Source organism: Psittacula echo, assembly GCF_963264785.1.
Source record: "Psittacula echo genome assembly, chromosome: 7".
Taxonomy (NCBI): domain Eukaryota; kingdom Metazoa; phylum Chordata; class Aves; order Psittaciformes; family Psittacidae; genus Psittacula; species Psittacula echo.
Genome location: NC_137740.1, coordinates 10,517,739 through 10,542,103, shown reverse-complemented (window position 1 = coordinate 10,542,103; position 24,365 = coordinate 10,517,739). Strand labels below are relative to the sequence as shown.

The 24,365-nt window shown below is 46.7% G+C and overlaps 1 protein-coding gene across 1 annotated transcript; it reads right to left on the bottom strand.

Moving 5' to 3' along the window:
• Positions 1–447: 447 nt before the first annotated feature.
• On the bottom strand, positions 448–22,855 carry DMBX1 (diencephalon/mesencephalon homeobox 1; the record flags this gene model as incomplete). The annotated part of the gene is given in 6 exon segments (XM_080623656.1): positions 448–848; positions 1,322–1,676; positions 2,848–3,026; positions 7,708–7,873; positions 22,720–22,756; positions 22,758–22,855. Coding segments are annotated over 6 exon segments (1,236 nt in total).
• Positions 22,856–24,365: the final 1,510 nt, after the last annotated feature.

Below are 24,365 nucleotides of genomic sequence, written 5' to 3'. Positions count from 1 at the left end.
CTGTAACACTGACAGTAACACACAGGTGATGGGTGCTGTCAACATTATAAACTATATACAAGGCAAAGCAGGACTCTTTCTTTTCCCAAAGAACGCAACAACAAAAAATGGTGTATATAACACAGCTGGCACATTATCGCAGGGATGAGGAAAGGGGGCTTCTCCTGAACGTTACAGACTCAACTCCTGACAGTCCAGAGTACAGTTCATCTGTCTAAACATACATCCTCTCCCCCTTCCTCCTTAAATATTTAGTGAAGACCAAGCCAGTATCAATGTCTGATGCAATCATGGTGCTAATAGGACGTTAATAGATGCAAAGTTTTCCCTGAAAGGGAGCACCTTACTCCAGGAAGAGATGAGGGTGGGTGGGGGCTCAAGGAGTGACATGCGTAGTGCCAACCTCTGGTGCATCTTCTCATGGGCACTGGTAGCTCATCTGGCAGTTCAGTTGGGTAGGGTGTCAAGCCCAAGAGATGCTGCATGCTGCTTTGCCCGGAGCCTTAGGTTCTCAATACTTGTAGTTTTACTGTTCAGGCTTGGGAGGGAGCTGGAGGCCTGCAGGATGGGTGAGGACCAGACCTGCTGAGCATGGGAGAGTGACTGGTAATAGGACTGACAGTGCAGGGAGCTCAGCGGGGCCATGTTGACGTTCATGCCCAAGTAGGGCATAGCAGACGGTGTCCCCATTTCAAAGGAGGAGTAATGGACCAAGTTGTTGGTGGCTGCCATGTGCTGACGGAATTGCTCCTGCAGGCGGAAGAGGCTCAGAGGTGAGGATGAGTAGGAGTGAGTCTGAGCCAGGCCACTGCTGGATGAAGGCGTCACAGTCACACTGATAGGGGACTCTGTAGCAGGAGACAGAGGGGATGTAGGTTATTTCTACAGGGTGGATGCAGGTGCTGATCCGTGCCCCAGTGGGGCTTAAGCTGCACCATGGGCTTGTTTTTTGCATCAGGAGGGCAAATAAGAGGGGTTGTGTTAGCTCAGGAAAGCTAACTTGTGTCTGTTCTATGCCTAGCATCTTACAGCATAAAAACAGGGGCTGACCTCTGCTATGAGGCTTTCCTGCTGTGTTGTTCTGGCTGCCTCTAGGCATTGCTCTCCCCAAGCTCTAACCTGAGCATAAGGTCTTTGCTCTTTATGTGCTGCTGCTACAACAGACATCATGCCCCTGTGTGGGTCCCATTTAGTGCTGAGGACAAGAAGACAAGTCTGGGCAGCCACACCATAGGAAATAAGGGACTATACCCAACCACCAGCATCCGCCTTTGAAATGCCAGGTCCTGACAACAACCCCCATCAGGACGCTGCCCCTCACCTGCTTTTGGACTCGCTCTCTTGCAGTTCAAAGCCTTGCTGTCCACACCAGGGCTCTTGTCCACTTTAACCTCATCCAAGGTGCTCTTGAACTCCTCCTCTCTGTCGATCTGGTCCTCGGCCGCTGACTCGCTGGCCGACTGCTCTGACAGGGTTAGGTTGAGGTCCGTGCCCACCTCGCTCGGGAGGCTCTGGACCTTCTCTGTGTCCGGGGTGGTGGCCTGGGTCTCCAGCACGGGCAGCTCTGTCTTTCCCTCACTGTGGCTCCCTTCACAGTCCTTCTGCTTCTGCAGCTGCTCTTTCTGCAGGCTACGCTGCTTCTTACGGAATTTGGCTCTTCGGTTCTTGAACCAAACCTTCAGTGCCACAAACAGCAAAGGGGAAAACTGGTGAGAATCCTGCTTAGTGCTAGATTAAGCATCAGTCACCCCAAGTAATGAGGTACTGCAAGCCCACTGTGCCCAAATGGCATTCCACTTCGTTGGATCTTAGAGCTCTACCTGTTTTCAATGCTTCGACACATAGCACAATAATATATTTTAGCAAATGACCATCCTTTATGTTGATTCTTTAAGACACTCCACTGGTGGTGTTTTTTATTGGTTTTTTTGTGTCGTTATTGTTCTATTTCTAAATTGATCAGGCATTTGCGTCCAACCAGAATATCTCGTATCTGAAAATGATGACATTACATTGGCTTACAGGACAGTGCTCTGTTAGTTTAGAAAACAGTTTGGTTATAAATGTACCAAAACTATGGCAGAAACACTCAAAATAATTCATTGCAGACAAACGCTGCTATCTGGGAACTGAATTTAAGGAAGGAGGAAAGAATCTGTGTTTTTCTAACTTAAATCAGTACAGTGGATTGGAAGCAATACATTTGCAAATCTTGTTAGGGTTGTTTGGATAGTTAAATGAGGAAACAAGAATTTTGGAGATCAAAATGTCTCGACATTTGTGTAAAAGAACTACTTTTTTTTCTACTTATCTACTTCACACTAAAGAACTTGCTGTTTTGTCTTTTAAAGCCCAGCAGTGCAAGAACCTTCCCACCAGCAGGTGATGGAGCACATTGCACTAGTTGAAATTAAACAAAAAAACATACAACGCAAACCCAAACCTTGGCTTAAGATGTTACAAATATTGACACTGGTGGAAAAGAGCAGCTGGAATTACTTGGGTTTCTGCTCTTCTGAGAAAGCCAGAAAAGCCTTGCAAATAAATAAATAAGTAGACTTCTGTTGATGTTTCTAAAATTTCCCCCAAAGAAATGTGAAAGAACAAATGAAAACCAGTGTGCACTTCAGACAATCCTAAATCTAAAAAATGTGCGTGTGGATTAAGAATTTCTTTAGCAGATGCATAGCTACAGATGATTTCACCCCCCTCTGCCTCCACCCTCCTCTTTGAAAACTTCACTGCCCCAAAACCTTTAATTACACTGGAAGGATCTTGAAATGCCCCTGGGATCCCCACTATATTCTTTTAAACATCCCCACTCATAGACCCACAGAATATCAGTACCTGGACTCTGGCTTCAGGTAGGTTTGTGCACATGGCCAGCCGCTCTCTCATCACCACATCTGGGTAGTGAGTCTTCTGGAAGGTCTTCTCCAGCGCCTCCAGCTGTTGGGCAGTGAAGGCCGTGCGGCTTCGCCTTTGTTTGCGGTGCTGGGATCCATAACGTGCCTCCAAAATGATGTCTTGAAATGTACAGCCGTTGGAAGACAAGAAAAGTGGCCAGTTTAATTATTGGAATTTGTATGCTGACAGTTGAATAAAGCATTGGCAAACATCAGAACCTTCCAAACATTTTTTTTTCCTGGCTCTAGATCTAGTAAAACACATACACACATTTTGTTGGTTAATTGAGATGTTAGAGGTAATAAAACCTCTCACTAGAAAGCTTGTTCTGGAGAGTGAACCTCTTTCTACAGCAGCTATAGAAACCGTTGAGACTCCAATACTAAATTTGGTTGAAAAAAGCCAATCTGCTCCAACAGCAGCAGAGCAGGATACACAGATGCCCAGACCTCACTGTGGCATAAATGAAGCCTCTTTCGTTAAGAAACACAATTAAAAACAAGGTGGGGATATTCACCACTGTAACCAAAAAAGGGGCCCAATATTATGTGACGTGTTCTCCTTAAAGCCAAGGGCTAAGCTTCTGCAGGCTTCATCATTGCCATGAGGTGCTGATCAGTGGGAAGAGTACGTGCAGCTTGAACACAGCTGCCTCTGGCTCATTTTGTTGGCTGCAGCTGCCTTAAAAGATGTGCATCTTCCCAGAAAGCAGGCTGAGTTGGCTCTTCTTTAGTGTCTCATATGTAGCTCACTGTAGTTATCAAGGCATGATATTGGAGTGCTGTTCTGGGTTACCAAGAGCACTCTCCAGCATCTGGGGTGGAAACACTAGCCAGGACCAAGTCCAACCCCATTGACTGCAAGCCCAAGACTCATGTGCTGAGCTCTTCTTAGTAGAGCAGCCACTCACAAGTCTGACTTTGCAAAGTGTGCTTGCAAAATCACAGGCAGAGAAGAAATTCAGACTGAGGAAAACCTGAGGGCAACGGTTCAGGGCTTATTATTTTACCAGAGGCTTTATTATTGCACAACAGTTAGTGGGAGTAGAAAGATCCCAAATCAATGAAAATAAGTTACTTTATTTAAAATGAAAGAGGAAGAGAAAAGAAAAGGGAAGAAAAGAAAAGGGAAGAAAAGGGAAGGGAAGAAAAGGGAAGGGAAGAAAAGGGAAGGGAAGGGAAGGGAAGGGAAGGGAAGGGAAGGGAAGGGAAGGGAAGGGAAGGGAAGGGAAGGGAAGGGAAGGGAAGGGAAGGGAAGGGAAGGGAAGGGAAGGGAAGGGAAGGAAAGGGAAGGAAAGGGAAGGAAAGGGAAGGAAAGGGAAGGAAAGGGAAGGAAAGGGAAGGAAAGGGAAGGAAAGGGAAGGAAAGGGAAGGAAAGGGAAGGAAAGGGAAGGAAAGGGAAGGAAAGGGAAGGAAAGGGAAGGAAAGGGAAGGAAAGGGAAGGAAAGGGAAGGAAAGGGAAGGAAAGGGAAGGAAAGGGAAGGAAAGGGAAGGAAAGGGAAGGAAAGGGAAGGAAAGGGAAGGAAAGGGAAGGAAAGGGAAGGAAAGGGAAGGAAAGGGAAGGAAAGGGAAGGAAAGGGAAGGAAAGGGAAGGAAAAGGAAGGAAAGGGAAGAAGAGAAAGAAAAGAAAAGAAGAGAAGAGAAGAGAAGAGGAAAGAAAAGAAAAGAAAAGAAAAGAAAAGAAAAGAAAAGAAAAGAAAAGAAAAGAAAAGAAAAGAAAAGTAAAGAAAAGAGAAAAGAAAACCTTTATTATGCAAGTTGGGACATGCTGTGCTACAGTGTTGGAATGAAATAGTCTGGCGAGAGGTTTGTTCTCAAAGAGGAAATGCAGAAAGAGCAGTATCTGGTATCATTTTTAATTCAGTTAAGAATGTGACTTCCAGTAGAAGGGAGGAATGAACACACTAGAAAACAACCTAACAGGGAGGAAAGTCAGCATTATCAGCCTGCAGAGCCAGATGAAGGCTCTTGCTGCTGTTTATTTGTGCTATTGTCACGAGCACTGTGGTATGAATCTAAACAATAAAACAAAACCTGCTGTCAGGCCAGCCCTAGAACCGCACAGCCAGGTTCCAAATACATTGTCTAAAGAGCGCAGCAAATCGGCTTTGCAGTGCTCAAACATTCCTCTTCCAAACTTCCAGCTGTTTTATTCTAGGTCAGCATTCGTGGCGCCTTTCTGAGCAATTGCCAAAGCCACATGGTTTTGGCAAGCTGGAAAAGACATGATCAGGCTAAAAGTCTTGAGCCAAATACGATACAGTGTTGGTTGCCTACAAGAGACTTTTGTATTCAAGGTATTGGAGCAACTCGGGGAGTTAAAACGCTGGTAATAGCTGCCTCTTTGAAGGTCAAGAGACCACACTTGATGTGTTCAGACGCAGCACACAGTGCAGCCAGGAGAGGAGAAGGGATGTTCCAGCACAAGAAATTGAAGCTACCCCATAATATTTTACAAAGCTAACATTTGTGCTTCGAGTACAAGACACCAGGAGAAAGGACACTGGTTAAACACCCTACCTGCAGGCTGGAATATTCCCGAATTCCTAGAATTGAGGTTAGACTTACAAGTTCCCCAGAGGCGGCAGCTTGTGCATTAAGTTTGGCCACTCCAACAAGAGCCAACCAGCAATTATTTTAATGTTTTAACTATGTTTTCAGGCTTTGTGTACGAAGGAGAATATAAATTGCAGGTGAGGCTTTGCAGTTACGATCAGAAACCTCTGTTTTCTGACTTAAGGTCATTTGCTTTTATGCTCCTTTATTCTGACTGTCCCTGGAAGGCAAATGAGATCTATAACCTGCATTGAAAGATATTCAGAAGTAACAGAATGTGAAACAACTGCAAAGGAACCAGCTCATAGGTATATAATGCCTACCCTGGCAATGATAAGCAGAGAAGAGGACTGAAGGATTTAATTTGGAAAGTCTTCCAGGTGGGTTATTAATTTTAAAGATAAGAGGTCAGGAAACCAGTTGATTCTCCCAGTCAAGAGCATGAGAATAGCTTTTTTATTCTTTTTTTATCTCCCTCTGCTTTACCATAGATTGGGTCAAAGACATGGAGTCCTCCATGCTCTGCTGTAAATGATGCAGATGATCACAAAAATCTTTCAAGAGGAAAGGGGCATTTTGAGACCAAAGACATATTGCAGAGTTTAGGACCTTCTACTCCCATTTGGCCACCTACATGCTGAAAGGATGAGGCAAGGAGGGGATGGATGACCAGGACAAGGAAAGTGCCCAGCGGTCATCACTTCACAGCCCAACAGTAGATCCAGGATTAGAGTCCAGATATCCTTTATCCCACTTTGGTTCTTTCTTGATGATGACAATGACTCCCAGCTCTGCCTTGCAGCCCCTCAGAAATCCTACAGGCCACAGTGAGTGGTCTAAGGAGTCATGTTAAGGAGGTCACTACTAGCAGCTGGATAAGGGAACATTGTTGGCATGAAGATTTGAGAGTTTACTGATCCAAAGAGTCTGAAGGCTTCACCACCATGCCTTTGTGGGCTACCCGCCTAGAAGGACAATCTCAAAACTTCTGCATCCTTATTCTGGCTTAAGCCCTGTCTCTTAAATTTAGCCCACTAAAGTTGTCTGGATATATGATTATTTTCCACCTACTCTAGGCTGGAAGGAGTCACTCCTCGTTTTTGTTTTTCTTTAGTATCAGACAACTTTAGAAAGGTATCTTAAAGCAGATGAGTAACTTTCAGACCGTCAGGGAAGATCATTCCATTCTGAGAAGGCCTCTAGAGTCACACCTACGGTAACTTTTTGCTTTAGCTTCAGTAACTGGTTGTCAGATCTTCTCTAACACACTGCATCCAAGCCATGACCAAAATGGTGATGGTGCAGCTGTTGACCATTTGCATTGTAGTAGCCTCTGATGATTTCAGCCAGATCTGGGTGCTTTGTGTTAGGCTGAAATCTAGAGAAGATATGTTTGCCCTACCATACCAAATAGTCTCAGGTCTCCATCAATTATTTTTGAGTAATTCCACCTACCAAATGATAAAATACTATCTGGACTTTGCTCTTCTTTATTATGACAGTATCGATGCAGTTTCCTGCCTAACTGTCCCACCATCAACAACACTGTATAAATAACACTCTGTTTGAGCCTTAAACAAACTTCTTATGGAAGGCAAAATACAAAAGCAACTGAGAGTGAGCCAACAAGACCTGCAAGAAAGCATCACCCAAGCCAGGGTCTAGGATCCCCAGGAAGAAATAGGTCAAGGTGAGACCCAAAGAAAATCCAAATGAAGATCATTTTCCAAGGTTTTTGGTAAGACAAGAAATGGAAAATAGTTGTAAGAAGGGTCAATAAGGAAGAACAAGCTATGGCCTGGGATGGCAGGAGATGGCTGTTAGGGGATGCAGGTCCCAGGCCCTTCGATGCGGAAATCTAATTCACTGCATGCTTATATTCATTGTGCTCTTATTTTCTAACAAGAACATGAAATTTTCTGCTATGTGTTTGTTCACCTGTTAAAACACATTTCAGTGTGGTTTTAATTCTCCCTTTTCAACCCCACACAGTAGGGCTGCATCCCTTCTCACCCCTGGGCTCCCCAGCTATCAGAGGCCAGTCTGCAGTGAGGCGCAGCAGTCTACCGGCAGCCAAAACAGGAGGGCACATATCACATGCAGATCCTGGCCGCACGGCCAGTACTGTGGTGCACACCATCCAGTGGGCTGTGTCACACTCCATGTCCAAAGAAGAGTTCCACTCAGTGCAAGCAACAAGGGTTCTTTTCCACAGGGAACAGCAAAAGCCATAAGTTGTTCTTACCAGCCAGTCTCTCTGCCAGGGTGAGGGCATGCACTGAGGGCCTGTAGTCAGGAGCATGCTGGGCTTGCTGAGCTGCTTGCTGGTGGAGGTTGTACATGGCGCTCAGCGAGTTCATGGCGTGGAGGGAGTAACCGTTCACTCCATAGTGCTGCATGGTGACATAAACCTGGAAAACAGCAGTTAGAGGAGAGAAGTGCTTAAGAATGTGCAATTCCAGTGTCCTGGTGTCTCAGCAAAGCTTTGGAAATGCTGAGCTCAAACTTAGACTGCTGCATGCAAGGCTCAGTTCCAACCTCCCAGCTCCAACAGGTTCTGGGACAGGAATCAAAATACCTCCTGTAGACCTAAAGCAACAGCAGCACCAGACTGGCTTCCAAGCTAGAGACAAGCATCTGACTATATCCAACTCACGATATGCTGAACAAAAGATGGGAAAGGATTTTTTTTAATACACCATAATGATATTTATCTTATCATTGTGATTTTCAATGAACTGACCTAGCTCCATCCCAGGACTAGCTGGAATTTTGTCCCTATCATTGCCTACAATGGGCTGATCCGTAATCCCATCACTGTAATGTCAAATAACCTTTCTTATCTGAACTCGCTCATATGTAATTTGTTTCCACTCATTTTTCTCGAAGTTCTTCATAACGAAACACAAATGGTACAGGAAGAAAAAACCCCACATGTGGTGTAAAAGAAAATAAATCTGTAGCATAATAGGACCACAAATGTTATGGCTAAAGAGGGAATTAAGGTTTGCAATAAATACTGATGTTTCATAGCTCAATGGCAAGGAAATTATTTCCAAAAACAAATGGCTTTTTTTTCTAGTGTGGGCTCTGCGTGAAGCTTCAAGCTGTTTTTCCTCACAGACCATCTGTAAAACTGAGCTCATATTGATCTCAAAAGCTGAGTGATGCTTCATAAATCCTGTTATAAATGAGTGAGGGCCTCCAGGATGCCATTGCTGCAGCTTGTAAGACATCGGAAAGGAAGTTGTGAAACACTTGCCACAAAATATAATTCTTAAAACACCATTTACATCAGCAAGTCATCATCTGGGAAGTCAATGCAATGAATGAATGAACATGCAGAGAAAGAGGTCCAGCTGGACTAAGCTAAGGAAAGCAGACAGGTTATCTAGGCAACCTCTTAGAAAACACTGATTGCTGGAGGGATGTGGTTCAACTCCCATGATTTTAGAAGAAACCTGATGCATTGAACAGCAGAAATTTGGATAAACAATTATCTGTTGCTTTTTCTACACAAATGAGGAAAGACCTTCATTTTGTCCTGTGGAGGATTTACACCATGGAGGACAGACTCTCATTAAAGAGGAAGGAATGGAAGCAAATTGGTCCCACTACACCTCCTGCTCTGAATTGCTGCTCTCTCCCAAACCACCTTGATGTAGGAAGCACAAACATGGAGTGAGCTTGTTTAACATCCAGAGATCAAGCTGTAGCACCTGGGAAAAGCAGCTGAATTTTGTCCTATAGCGTCTGGCAATGATCTGGGGACCTTGTGGCTTCACCCTCGCAAGTGTCTTTCCATTGTGGTGCCCAGGGATGCAGAAAGAAGGCATGCAGCTAGAGTTCGGTCATTCTGCTAGCTCAGGGATGGTCTTCATTGCTCCGGGATGGGTTTCTGGTTTAGACTGAGGGATTCTATGATTCTGTGCCATGAGTGACAGTGTTGCCTTTGGGATTGTCTTCTCAAAGAGGCTGCAGTAGTTATAAATCAATTATTTGTGAATCTAGCACTCAGCCTCATTCCTGTTTCCCGAAGTCCCTTGTGCTGTGCCACCACATCATTTCAGTGCCAAAAGCACTGGTGGAAGGCGACAAATCCAGGTGCATTTACATCATAGAGACCTGACACACACCCTGATGCTATCTTCATCTGTTTTGTGTCTCCCCATTTACCCACCCTGGATTCACTCCCCAATCCCTTAGTTTTAGATTCAAAGAGAGATCAGTGGCTATCCAGTGCCTACATACAATCATAGAATATCTCAAGTTGGAAGGGATCCACATCCCACTTTGGTCTGCACAATGCCAGCCACATCCTTACGGCCCATGGAGGATATTATTGGTCACATCATTTACTACCACATCCTATGTAGAACTATAAGGAAAAAAAACCTACCTCCTGCCTGTCCTACAGACTGACAATTTTTATGTGAATATCTGATATACTGAAAAATGCATTTAACAAAATATATTTTAGCTAGTTCTGAAAAGCAGGGGAAAATCAGATCTGCTTTGTTTTATGGTATCTGGGCAATTACTTCTGAATTCAAAATGTTTCATTTCAAAATTGCCCTAGTTTTTAGAAAGGCAAAGACAACCCCAAAAGAATAAACTTCGTCTATATCCTATTAAGGGTTTATTCACTCTAAAAGGAGAGAAAGCCCATACTATTCTAAGCTGAACCAATGTGAAAACAGGTATTTTTGGCTCACATGCCAAACACAAGAATGCCATAGCTCTGCTTTAATAGAGCTTAGAGAAGACCTGAGCAATGCCAGAATTGTCTTTTGGTTCTCTGCTCAAGGTGAGGAAGGACTTCACATGCCAACAGATTGTTGGCATTTCAGTTTTCCCCACAGTGGGTTCACAGTGAAATTACAGCAGGGATGTTGCTTTGCTGCCGGTGGCACATGATAAGACCAGAGCATGATGCAGTGACATGTGCCATTGATGTGGCCACAGAAGATATCTTTCCATGATACCTGGGGAAGACCTGCACGTCTGTGACCTGGACACTACCACGGATGGTTCTGGTGGTGTCTGTGGAGCAGCCTTACCCCATCCGTGGCATGATTCATTTCCAAAGAGCATCATCCCACCCCAGCCTATGGCAGTGTAGCATTCAGCACACACCAGGCTGGCTCAGTGGGCGGCAGTGCTCAGCCAGACCCCATCATCAGCAAGACCACTGCTGCCAGCTGGAGAGTTGTTTGCTGCTTTGCTTCTGCAGTCCAAGAGCAGACTGGCTTTTCTGGCTAACGCAGGCAGTGAAACAGAAGTTTGCAACTTCATATTGCCTCCTCCCTTCCCACCCTTTAACTTAGTGAACCAGCTGGCTGGTTCCACCAGCTTTGGCCAGCAGGGTGGAGAGCTCAAAGCTTAAGTTCCTGCATGTTTTGTGGGAATCATTTGAGGACACAGAACCTACTAACTGCCCTGGGCTGCTGCCAGACCTCTGTCCTTAACAGATGCTGGAGAATCCACACCAGGGCTCAGCCTTGCCAGGAGATACATGGGAGGCCAAGTGTCTTTGATTCTCAACTCACAGAAACGCCTGTTTCTTTTCTAATCTCCCTTGTGTGACAGTGGTTGTGTACCAAGCTGGCACACTAAGGGAAAAACGAAGATGGAGAGGAGAGGAATTCTCCCATACTATACAGTCTTCCGAGGACACTGCCAATGATGTTGTGCCTGGAGCTCAGTGTTTCCACTGAAACACTTGCTCCAGGAAGATTGCAGTTTATTTGATTGTTATAAGATGCTTTTGTGTGTACATGTGTCTGAACAAACTCTTCTGGGTGGCCTTGAAGAGAGTGCATCACATAAAGAATAAAGAAAATAAAAAGCAGGGGACTTAATGGTGGACTCAGGATGGGAGTCAATACCCACCACAGCTTTGGCAATGACTGCCTGCCATGCTGTGGTGCAGATGAGAGGCAGAACTTCCTACTCACTTGTGCAGCAAACGTATCATCCCAGATTCAGTATCAAAAATGAGGGAATTTACTGAGCAAGACTGTTCAGCCTAGTAAGCAAAGTTAACTGAGACCGCAAACAGCTCCTGTTTAACCATCAGCTCCGAGCACACTTCAAACCCAATAAATTAAATATTTAAAAGACATCATGCAGCAATTTTTTTTAATGGAGAAAGCCATTCATCAAGCCACTGCCGTGTTTCACAAGCTGTCGAATAGTGCTTACACTGGTTAAAATAATCTTTATATTTCATTAAGCAACCAAATAAGCTGATCCCTTCCCACTGGCTGTATAGATGGTTTTAATTTTCAAATTCTGCAAATGCATCTTTTATGTCTCTGGGTGGCTGGGGGGGCTCAGGAACAGCCACAGCTGGGAGGAGGATGAAAGCAAAGTTTGAGCTTCTGCTTTGTGGAAAGGTACAGGCTAAGAGCAGCTGGGAGAGTAATGTAAGGTCCATCCCAAAAGAAAGGGGATACATCACCCTGATTTCCTGCATCACAGATCATTGAAGAGTTGGAAGCGGTGTAGAAAGAAGTTTGGAGCTGAGAAAAGGTGCAGGAAAACCATAGGTGAGAAGAACATCTCTCTATGGGGTGAGGCTAGCCTGGATTTGCCCCTGCCGAGAGCCAAGGGCTGATCCGGCAGTATTTGCTCAGCACAGGCGGGTGGATGTCTCCTTGCAGAACCTTGGGCTGGCAGTTTCCTTCTGCATGGCCCCTCAGGACCACATCAGTGGCTCTCTCATCCCTGGCATCAAAAGACTTGCTCTTTCCCTGTTTCCTATGTTTCACAGCACCACGCTGTGAGATCTCTGCACCATGCCCTGTGGCGGACCCTGCCAGCGTTCCCACTCCTTCTGCCTTTGCAATCCTGGCATTACTATCTCAGTCCCAAAAACTCTCCTATGGCTTTTACCTCACACTTAAGTCTTCACCATGGAAGTTGCATGGATGCTGAGCCCGTTTTTCTTTCCAAGCCTATAGGGAAGATATAGGTCCTTCAAAGATCTGTCCCCACAGAGAGGACTAGGGGTTCCCCTTAGCTTTAACTGCTGCTGGCTGTGAGAAACCCACGTTTCTCCATCATCTGCATTGCCTAGAAGCCAGGCAATGTAGGGCCCTGCCCATCCCAGGCTAATCCAGAGAGCAGATCACTCCTTATTCAGCAATTGCTGCTTAATCTAACACAAAACAATTCACCCATTTACCAGCCAGGGTTGGGAAACTCATTATCCTGGAGCAAAGCAGCGTTACTCCAGCTGCAATATGGCTCCCATCCACCCCTTCCCAACGCTGGCCTTGAAAACCTCGGGTTTCCATAAAGTCATATAGCACAAGAGTAGTGCAATTTATTGTATACCACTTAATGGTGTAGTATATAGGGGGAATTTGGCTGTGGGCTCTAATATTATCAGCTTTGGTTTCTCAACTTTTGCAAAAGGCTTTAAATTTCCCTATTTAATTGGTAATTCATTTTGTATCCACGCACATAATGTTGCCCTGAGACAAGAAGAGGAGAGAACCATACATTTCCTCACCAGGTAAAAATTCCTGTTCCTACACTGCAGCTTGTGTATGTGTGGAATTGAACCAGATCTGGGAATAATAAAACGTCTTTTAAAAATGAGATATTGAAGTTTTCTTGTAACAAAACATCTCTATTTTCCCTTCTACCAGGGAAAAACAAGAAGACAAAACCATAAAACCCAACCTGCAACTGTAGCAACTGCACCCAAAAATTTGGCATCAGAGACATTTTCTGCTCACTCCTCTCCTCATTTCATCCCCTTACTCCACCTCTCAAAACATGATCAGTCTGTACCTGGCTTCACCTGCCAGTCACACACAAGACCTTTAACAAAGAACTGACAAAACTCATTAACGGAGAATCATCTATCACTGCATCCTGCAAACTCAAGTGTCACTTGTGATGGGCAAAGAGTTTGTCCCCCTTCTAAGATGCCCTAAATAAGGACATCAACGGCAGCTCCTTGTGCTGATACTGCTCTGGAGAAAAGGAACTTTAAACCAAGACGGTGGTTTTTCTCAAGTGCATTATGCTGGAGCAACACACCCTCTTCCCCCCAAATCTAAACTGAGTTGAGGTGGAGGAATTTTCTTCAATAGCATATTCTGACCAGTTTTCCCAAGTAGAAGTAAAATAATGCCCAGGGCAAAGCGCATGCCCTTCTCAAGCAAACACTGTTGGGTAAGATGTGTTTGAGGCTGGATGTAGGACTCAAAGCTTTGCAGGGGCTTTGACATCTTCTCTTTTCCCTTTAGTTGGCCCCTCAAAAAACTGAGTGATCCCCCCAAAAGTGCTGAGAATAAATTCGTTGACCTATACAAGATACTCAGATGCCATCATGAAGAATGAGGTAATAAAACCAATGAGTTAAAAAGGCTTAATTTCCTAGAGAAGTCAAGAAGAGGATACTAGAGTCTGCTTTTGAATGGTGGGCACTGTGGGGTGTTATGTTATTATCTCACTAAATCTGTCCAGAAATTGGGAGGGCTGGTGATGGAGTAGGGTTTATAAGGACTTCTTCTGCGGGAAATCAGTTGTACTAAAAAAAGCTATATGTGGACTTCGGCAGCTCCTTGGTAGAGTGCATTTCAACACCATAGTTCATTAGTGATAAAGAGAGACTCTCTAGAGATGCATTTGAAGTTTGGAAGAGCTCAGCACTGCCTTGAGTGTGTGCCCTAATGCAAGACACAGCTTGAGCATAGGAAAAGCATCAGTTGAAAAAGATAAATCATTAAAGAAAAGTCTGTTTCTCTTGTCTGGTGTTCGAGGTCCTGCAGGTGATAGAAATAAAGAGAAGCAGCCCTGTCATGTAAAAAGAAAAGTTGTGGTTCTTCAGGCCAGGAGCTGCTCAGGCGGTACAAATCACTACTCGTGTTTATGCAAAGCACAGGAACCCGTTGTTTGTTACTAATAGGGAATAACAGCAAATGGTTTGTGCTAACAACATCCCCCTTATTACCACTGGCAATAATCATCATCAAAAATAAGATCACTACAAAATATTTCTCCCCCCGCTCCTGGAGCTGTTCTGCTTTATGATTTTATGCTTTGAGTCCTTATTCAGAAACACTTTAAATCAGCAAGATAAATAATGCATCTTTGTCTCTGCTTATCTAACAGCCTAAGAAAATAGGCACACTCTACATACAGATATCGGTTTTATATGTATTTGGTACTAAATGAATTACATACCTGGGGGTCCTGAATAAATGATCCTTGCAAGACGTTTTCTTCAATCTTTTTTTTATATATATATGTATCCCTAAATCTTTAAGATATATAAAGGTCTAAAATCACGTAAAATAATAACCAGCCTGTTATAAATCAGTTTTGTTCCTCACGTGAGATTGCTGAATGTATAAGGAAACAATCTCACTTTTGTAGTGGATGAAATATAAATAATTTGAAATACTGCAATACATCATCGCTTCTCTTTCAAATGCCAAAGTCCGAGAGCAACATGCAGCATAAAACCAGGCTTCCAAAGGACTTTTCTTATAACTGAAATAAAGGAATTTGAAAACAGCTCTTACAAAAACCAAGATTCCCCATTTCTGGACTTCCTGCAATACTTGTACACCTCTGTAAATCCTGGATTTAAAAGCAGCCAATTTCTTAGTGCAGAGTGAGATCTGAATAAGATCTGATCTAGTTAAACAAGTCTCAACCCACTGAGAGCAAAGCCTGACTGATTATACCAATTCCTGCAGCTCACGTTCAGCTACTACCGCTGACCTTGGTCAGCATGAAATGAGAAAATCTTTTTTATCATAAACGTTTTTATCATAAATGTTTATCATAAATTTTATCAAAAAATCATAAATGAAAAAAATCTTTTTCCCTAAACCCAGAAGGTTTGCCTGCAGAATCTGGAAATACTTCGAGTTAGCGGCTGTGCCACAGGTTTTGGATAGACCTGGCCAAATAATTGCCTCGGTCAGGGCTGTGATTCTGAAGAGCACAGCAATTGTGTTTGCAATCTCATCTATTTGTACCAGAAACATAACAGGTTGTAAGAGGGTTTGTGAGTTTTATAAAGCAAACCTCAGAGCATCCTGCTGAGACAAGGAAGTTTTACTGTAGTGCTCTACAAACTCACACACCAGGTTGAAAGCAGCTCAGGTAACAGGCCCTGGCTGACAGAGGTAACTCTCATCAGCTGCAGTGATTTTTATTTAAGGCTTTTGTGAAACCAACATACTCCCTCTCCGCCCTTCAAAGCCCCAGATAACAGAACCCAGTGATTGATTAGACAGCTCCCTGCAAAAGACTTTACAGGACCTCTGTTTGCAAAGGCTTTCTTCAAAGGGCAGGCTCGCAAGGTTCAAAATAAGATAAAATAAAGTAAGAGACACTCTCAAAGTCTACTTTTGAGCCAGGCATAAGTTTCAAGGCTTGGAGCCCAGCGATTTGCAGTGTAGAGCCAGGACTGGGATCACTAACCATCACTGCCGTGATAAATCTCTTGCTTGCCGTAATTTACACATGACAATCAGTGTTTACAGATCAAATCAGTATAAGCACATCTCCCTTCTCCCCTTCAGAGCAGCGCTCAGTGAAAGCTCTTGGCATTTATATTGAAACAGAAACATTTTCCTGGGTAAATAAGAAAAACTCCTACTATGAACATCACTTTGACTCTAGTCTCAAGATCTCATTCTGCTTCCAGCTTGGTAAAGAGCAACTAAAATGATGCATTTTAGATTTCTTATGCAATGGAAGCCAAACCCTGCAGCCCAGAGCAATCCTGAGGAGCTTGGAGTCCCTGCAGCCCAGCTCCAACAGCAATTCTGCTGCACACTGCACGTCAGTGGATGTGGACCACAGCAGCATCCCGCTGCAGCCAGGCTCTCACATACCCATGCTGCCCATCTGTTCCCACATCTTGAGACCTTACAGCATCTCTGCCTCCGCACTGGCTCTGACTTGGGGTAACCTTAAAGCACCATGCAATCAAGCTACTGAATTCACAAACAGCTTTAATTGTTTAACTTGGGAGCTTATATGCAAGGAAAATGAAAAACCAACCAACAAGTACTTTCCCTCCGCACTCTTTCCAAAACAAGCGTGTTTCTGACTGTTGCTCAGCCCTTCCTCTCACTTCTATGAAAATGGCTTTGCTTGAGAAGCATCATTTTGTTTGTCTTAACGCTGGTGAAGAGAATTTTCCAAACCAGACAATGGGAGAGGTCCAGACTTCCCAAACTCTGCCCTTCTTCAGGGCTGCTAGCAGCATGAGGGGTGGCTCACTGCTTGCTCTCTGCCCCCAGTACAGTTTTGCCTGTGGTGTATTTGATTGCAGATCGCTTGCATGAGCAAATTGACTGACTCCTTGGAGCTGCTGGTGGTGTTCAGGAATCTCCACTCTCCCTGGAAGATGGACCAATGTCCTGGAGGATGTTACTCATAACATGGCTTGGTTAACAAGACAGTTCTGTGTCAAAATATGGTTTTAAGCCTTTTTTTAGACATTAGTGTCCAGGACCCTCTCTGTCCTGAGCACCACAACCACAGTACTGATCTCACAATCTCACTCTGAGCCCTATCACGACAGCTCAGTCACTGAAAGACATTCCCAGTTCCTCTCCTGCTGCTCTAAGGTGCTGCCAGCGTGGTAGCTGGACTGGCAGAAAAGAACATGCACTTGCTCCCAGCACTTTCCAGTGTGATGCCTCAGCCGAGATGCTGGGCTTCAAGGGCAGCAACAGGGATGAGGCATGGAGGGAGGGCAATTTCTCCACCCACCATCACCATTCACCAAGTAAATGTAAGTTGGAGCTCTAAGTTCTGGGTGTTCAGCTGAGAGAAGTCAGATACCCACATGAGGAGAGCACAACGTGTCTTTGTGAAACACAGTGATTTGCACTGCATCATTGGGGTTTAACCCAATTGGCACAATATGACTCTCCTAGGTGCTCTTCCAGCTGGTTAGTTGAAAAGTGCAGTTTTGCTTGAAGTGATTTTTGAGAGAGCAAGCAAATTTCAAAGGAGACAGAAGCTGAGAGCCTGAATCCGAGATGTTTCTGCAAGTACAGTTGGACCACAAGTTTTTGCGTGTAGATGGTGCTTGTAGCCCTCAAAATTGCAGTCACAAAACACATGATGGCAACTGCTTCTGCTCAGACCAAGATCAGATATAAGACAAAATGACAGAAAAGTCCTACCTCAGTCAAAAAGAAATAATAAATACTGAAAAGCAGCTCCAGCAAGGCATGCAATTGTGGGGCATTTGTAATACCTTGAAAGAATGAAACCTGAAGTTTTAAGTTTTCCTTCTTTACAAGTGATAACACTGATTTTCTTCCTAATGTTAAAAAAGCTACCTGAATTCAGTGGCATTTATTAGGACGGGCTGGAGAAGGGACAAGACTTCTGCCACTTTAAAACAAGGCCATGAACTGGAGTTAGCGGGAAAGATGCCAGGAGCTGGGGAGCACAGCAGGTACATGTAACACTTCCTTTCCTGTAAGCACTTGGATCTATACACTAAAGCACAGTTGCCAAGGTAAGCAATATATTTTGGCCAGCAGCAGGTGATCTGTGCTTTAAAGAGCTGTGTACTGTAAAGCAGGCAGAGCAGTTATATATCGACTGGGTTTTGCTGAAAGATGTGCAGTCCTTCAGCAGAAGTACATTTCTCCATCTTGGGCTAACACACGCTAAGAGGATGCTCATTCCCTCAGTGCTCAGTATGGTTGGTGTCAAATGGCTGAAGACACCACTTTTCTGCAGCTCCCTTTGTGGAGCATTTTCTGCCCTGAGAACTATCAGCTCACCTCCTCATTGAGTTCCCAAACATCTCCCACACACACACTTTAAGTTCTAGCATCTGGACAGTTTTAGAGCAGCATTTTTCAAGTCAATGTTTGCTCTGGCCTTACAGACGCTGCACTTGATCCTAAAAGAGTTGTGCCAGCAGCTACCAGGAACAAATCACATTTGTCTTGTGGTCCTCTCACAACTCCTGGCTGTAAACATCCATTTCCCACTCTCTGGAGAACTGCTGGTCCGTCTTAGTCCGAGCCCTCCCTCCGAGACTGTCCCTGTCCCAGGAGGTATATCTGTACTTGACCTGCTTTAGAAAACATCAGGACTCTGATCCAAAGCCTGATGAAGTCAAAAGAGAAAAAAAATCAGTTTCAGTAGCTTTTGGTCTGGAACAGAGCGGCAGGAAAAGACCCAGGATTTGGCTGACCTCGGTGCACCAGGAATTCATTCCTGGATATTTTGCTGCATTTCAGAATTTTCCACTGTCTTCACAAGCAGCACATTTTGATGGATGTTCCCCTAAAGCAGGTTAATTAATCAGTAGTTGCATAGGACTGGGAAATTTGGGCTCTATTGCATGTGTGTTCTCCAGTGGTTTTGCCAAATGAAGCCAGGTAGCTATAAGCATTTCTGTTTGAACATGAGTGGTGGCAATCAGCACTGAATATTTTGAAAGACAACTAACATTCACCAGTGCCTCAGTAGAAGCATTTCCAACCTGACGAGCTGAATTTCGCAGTGACCCTGAAAAAACACTGAAAGAATAACTGGTGTCTTAGAAAACACAGGACACTTCTAGCTAAAGGGTGCACCCATCGCTTCACGGCAAAACTAGTAGGTAACCACATCAGAGCTTGGTCCTGCACCTTCTCTGCAGCACCTTTGTTTTGGCAGGGCTGGTTCTGATAATGACAGAGGGAAGAGAAACTCTGCTCACTCCAGCTTCTTTTCGTCTGATCCCCCTCTTTCTCAGCAATACGTTCTTTTAAAGACACTGGAAACAAAACCCACCGCAGTCACTCCCTTTACGACTATATCATGCAAAACTTGCCTGGCCAGCTTGCCCTTCCCTCTGACCTGTGAGAAGTTCCTCTGGCTCTATTTCTTTGATGCAAGTAGCGACCCCAGCACTAAGGAGAAGCAACATTTGCACCAACTCTGCGAAACAGAGCTGCGTCTTCTGAGACGGTGCTAAGCTCACTGCAGGAGCCTGCTGGTACGTATGGGGAAGAGGAGAACATCCCATTTATACATAAAGATCTCTTAAAATTAGCAGGGAAAGCTGGAAAGCCAATCTAAACTGGCTTCCTGTGTACTGAAGGTGAGATTTTGGATGTATTTTTGCATTGAGTTCACTGGTGTAATTTAATACAACCTCTCATCAGTCACGGGATAACTCCGAGTTGAAATCACTCTTACCCTTTCAGGAATTTTTTGCCCCTACGGTTCTTAGTTAGAACGGAAAAACTGACCTTAGAAGCACAATCTGAAAGCCAAAGGGTTGTAGGTCCAAGCCTCGACAGCTGGGGCTAAGGAGGAACTGGGACTGACTTGCATCGGTTTACGGGTGGAAAAGTGAGCGTGGAAGAGAAAAGCTAAACAGTCAGTGTGCCAGTTCTGAGATGTGGTCAAGAGAAACGCACAGTGGTGAGTAACGGCACATTCGTTCTGTGCTCCCCACTGCACGGGGAATGTGGACCAGGGAGGGTATAAGACCCGTCTTCCTCGGAGTGAGCCCTATCCTGCTCTCCCTAGGACACAGAGGCTGCCTCGTCTGCAGTGGGGCACCCCTTGGAGCTCAGCCTTTGCCCCCCATCGAGGACACTAGCACCCACCGTGGACGTGAGACATCCCGGCTGCTACGGGTCAGCTGTCCACGGCTTAAAAACGCAGAGAAGGGAGGAAAAACAGCAACAGGGGTTCTTTGAGAAGCTGGGGAAGGGGCGCTCTGGAAGTGACTCCGCAGCTCACCTCGTTGAACCAGGTTGGGAATCCGGGCTGGCGATCGGGGACGGTCCCCTCCGTGCAATGCAGGAGCGGATTCCACCCCTCATTTGCTTTGTACAGAGAGGGAGAGTTAAAAAACCCCAAACCCCTCCAAGCCCTGCCTTTGGGGAAGCGGGGGGCTACTTCAGACAAAACTGTTATCCATTAACATCCAATTATCACTTGGTCCAAGCCATTAATTATAAATCAGCCTCCTAATTGGGATAATTAGCTCTCTGCTACTTAATGTAGTATGACTGATGCGTTTGGAAAGAAGGTAATCAGCTCATTTGTTTAGCGTTAGGCGAACAAATCCAACTCTCACGGTTTAATTTCAGCCTTAAGCCCACCCCCTCCTCCCCGACCCCATCAACATTAAAAGCTCTTTGCAGCCCCATTAATTGTTTGGGAATCACGGCGGGGCCGGGCACACTCGTCTCCGCAGGGTTTTCGGGAGGGCAGCCCTTGGGCCGGAGATGCGACCGGGCCCGCTGCTTCCCGTGCCCCCGGGGGGAATTGCTGGGATTTAGGAAGCGGGTTAATTACAGGGGACGGGTTTGAACCCGAGCGCGACCCACAGGTGCGATCGCTGAGGAGGAATCGAGGGGGTCTGCGCTCCCCATCCGCACCGCGCTTATAGAAACCAGTTTGGAGAGAGCGGAAAAACTTTCCTTTCTCTTTTTTAATTCTTTTTTCCCCCTTTCCTTTCTCTCCCCTTCCCCTGGATGTCTCATTAATACCGGCTGCTCGGCGAGCCGCCGATAGCTGCGGGACATTATTAGATATTTATTACTGTCATTTACATGGAAAACTTGAGCTAACCAAGTGGAACTGGAGGGGGCCGCCGGAGGGAACGGGATGCGGCGGAGAGGGGTGTTTTCCTTTTTTCCCCGGCGCTGGAACCGGAGCCGGGACGCAGCCGGAGCCCGACCCGCTGGAACGGAGGGTGCGGGGGGAACCCCGCAAAGCCTCCTCTGCTCCAACCGGGGACGGAGGGTTTGGGCCGAGCCCTCTCTGGGTCCCAGGCTTCGGTGCCGCTTCGCTCCTCCCGCGTTTCGTTTCGAAAGTGATCGGGAAGCTCTCGGTGCGCGCATCCCACCAGGAAATTGGGAAGGGTGCCCCCTCCGTCCTTCCTGCTGCCGCACCCGCAGAGGTGACTCTCGGGGAACCAAGGACCCGGCTCGGGATGCGCTGACCCCCGCTCCTCCCCGAGGTCCTCACCAGGAAGTAAACGAAAAGAGCAACTGGAGAAAGCCGCCGGCAGCGTGGACCACAGGCCTCCGTGCGGAGCGCTTCTTGCCCCTTCTTCCCACGAAAAGGGGCAACCACGGCCGGCCCTGCAGTCAAACCCCATCTACACGGAAGGCGAAACTTCAAGGGCCCTGCTTTGGGCTGGAGGAGCCCGCGTCCCGTGCTCCCCCCACGGCGGGACCCCCATCGCGGGGAAGTCACTTTCTCCCTTTCCTTGCCTCCTGCAAATAGAACGGGTCCCCGGTGCCCCGGGCAGCGACACCGAGCAGGGACACGGACTTTTCTCCACCCAAGTGCTGGCTGCAGAGGAGCCCCCCCTTTTCCTATCTGTTATCCCATGGCCCGAGGGGCGACTCTGGCGGAGATGTATGAGATCTCTTGCGGTAAAAATATGCATGCTGATCCCCATTTGGTTAGCCCTGTAATGGAGGTGTAAATAGGTTTCGACTGCGAAGCCCTTAATTTATCAAGCGAGCCTGACAGCGCAGGTCCGGGATTTATATACCTCTTGAAGAACGAGAGCAGGGAGGGAGGCGGCACAGACTGGCCCACACAGCTCCTTGCAGGCGGGTCCCAGTCCGGTTTACCGTCTAACCGAGCAAACGGCTGATGTAGGAGTGCGGAATTTTGCTCTAGACAGGTTTCGCAGCGCTGCCGGAATCATGCCCTCTCTTACCAGCGCTTCCGCGCTCAACTTCGAGCCGCACCAAAAGGAATAAACAACCCCCGAGCCACACCTAAGCGGGTTCATCGCCCTTATCCCCCACCCCGTCGCTCCGACCCTTCGGCAAGCTCCGGCTCACCGGGGTGCGCGGCTTATTAAAACATCATTATGGAAACCGTGGGGAGAAAGTTGCACTCTCTCCCTCTTCGGCTCCCGGAGGACGGAGGAATGCGCGTCCCCCACCTTCCCTCGAGCCTGGTTGCACCCCTCTTTTCCCCTGCCTAAATCCACACCGGAGCGTGTGGCTAGGAGTGAGCGAGGCCCTGGGCTAGCAGCAGGGGCTTTGCCTTTTTTGTTTTGTCGAAGTGTAAAGTACTCCACATAAAGCAAAAATAAAGAGAACAGGAGGGGATGGAACTTGCGCTGGAGCCCGACTTTTCCCCTTCCGCGGTGCGTGCACCCCCGCCGGCGGCTCCCCCCCCTTAGCAAACAAACCCCAAACTCCCCTTATTTCCCCCGGCATCCCCAACCCGCTGGACCCGCGCTGCCTGGGGCTGGGGGGGGGTGGGTTCTTACCTGGGGCGGTGGCGAAGCCTCTCCGCCCGCCGTGGGAGCGCGGCGCTGCGCCCCGTCCCGCCCTACTCCATCCGCCCGCGCTGCCTGCGCGCTGCCTCCGCGCCCGGCGGAGCTGCCATCTACCGGGAGGCAGCATTGAAGAAGGATTTTTAAAAGGAGCTTCATAGCGACCCGGGAGCTACCCAGCAAGATTTTCAATGGTCCTCCACCCTGTCAATCAAAACCGGGGCTGCTGATACACCCCCACCACCACCCCTCCACCCCCACGCTTCTTACCAGTCATTTACTCCAAGATGAGGTGTAAACGCCTGATTAAATCCCTGGGAGCGGATGGGATGCCGGTGGAAGGAGGAGGGCTAGACCCCGGCTGGAGGGGATGATGGGGTCTATGTGGCATAGAGGAGGGAAACCATGTCCCCCACACACATCCCCTGCCTGAGTGGTCCCTGAAGTTCTTCTCTCCGTTATGGTCCCTGCGCGGTAGGGCTGCTGGGGATAATCTCCAGCGTTAATTACAGACCCACCGCGGCCCCCACCCTCCTCTGGGTACCCTCGCTGTCCCAGACAAGCCTTCTGCACCCTTTGGTAGCTCTTTTAAGTAGAAGGAAGTGGAGGGGACACGACAGAGAGAGATAAAATTAGGAACAGTGGCGGACCCGTATCCCGTCCCGTTGGGACCGCTCTGCTCGGTCGGCTCTGTCAGCGCAGGGGGACGGGGCAGGGTGGGAGCGGGCAAGGAGGGGAGGCCGTGGGGCTTCGGAGGATCAAGGATCATCACGTAACTCATCCCACCGCTTTTGTAGTATGTTTTTATACTCTATCCTAAATACTTTCTCTTTTTTTTTGGGATGTAAAAGAGGAAAACCAGCTTTTTTCCCCCTTTCTTTCCCTCTGCGGGATTTTCGCAGGTACTTTCCCGGCCGGCGGTCAGGCTGGTTATCTGGCAGAGCTCACAAACTGGAGAGGTGGTTGTGTTTGCTTTTCAGCTTTGCCATGCCTTCCCAGCAGAAAGAGCAGTTTAAAGCCTTTAGAGAGATTGCTAATAGATGCCAGCTCCTTGCCTTTAGATTCTCTCCCAGCCCAGGAGGATTTAGGATGGGACTGGGAGACGAGACGCCATTTCAGGCTCCAAAACACCCTGTTTTAAAATGACTGCGGGTAAGAGGATTAAAACAATAATACCCTTCTCTTCATGAAGGTTTTTTTTTTCCTTCCCCCTCTCTCCCTCCTATAGAAAAGATTTCTTCTCCCAGAGCAAAACTGTTTAGACAGGAATTAAGGGAACAAGAAAAAATAAGAGGGGGGACAGAGTACCTTTTAATTTGAGCTTGATGTTTTGTACAAATTCTGGCGAAAAAAGAGAAGTTCGGTCTGGCTCAGGACGCCAGAAGGCTCCAAGTGACACTTTCTTGTATTTATTTTTATTTTATAGATACATTTTCCCCCTCCAGAGGTTCTGGAGGACCAAGTGATTGTCTCGGGAAAGAAAGGGAGGGGGTGAATCTATTGAAATCTATTCCAATCTATTCCAGCTCTCGCTCCGCCGAAGTCCCGCTGGCTCCCCAAGAAGGAGGGGAGCCTCCCGCACCCTCTAATTAATAACCACCAGCTTTCGTCTGGGAAACCGATTGGGTGAAACTCAGTGC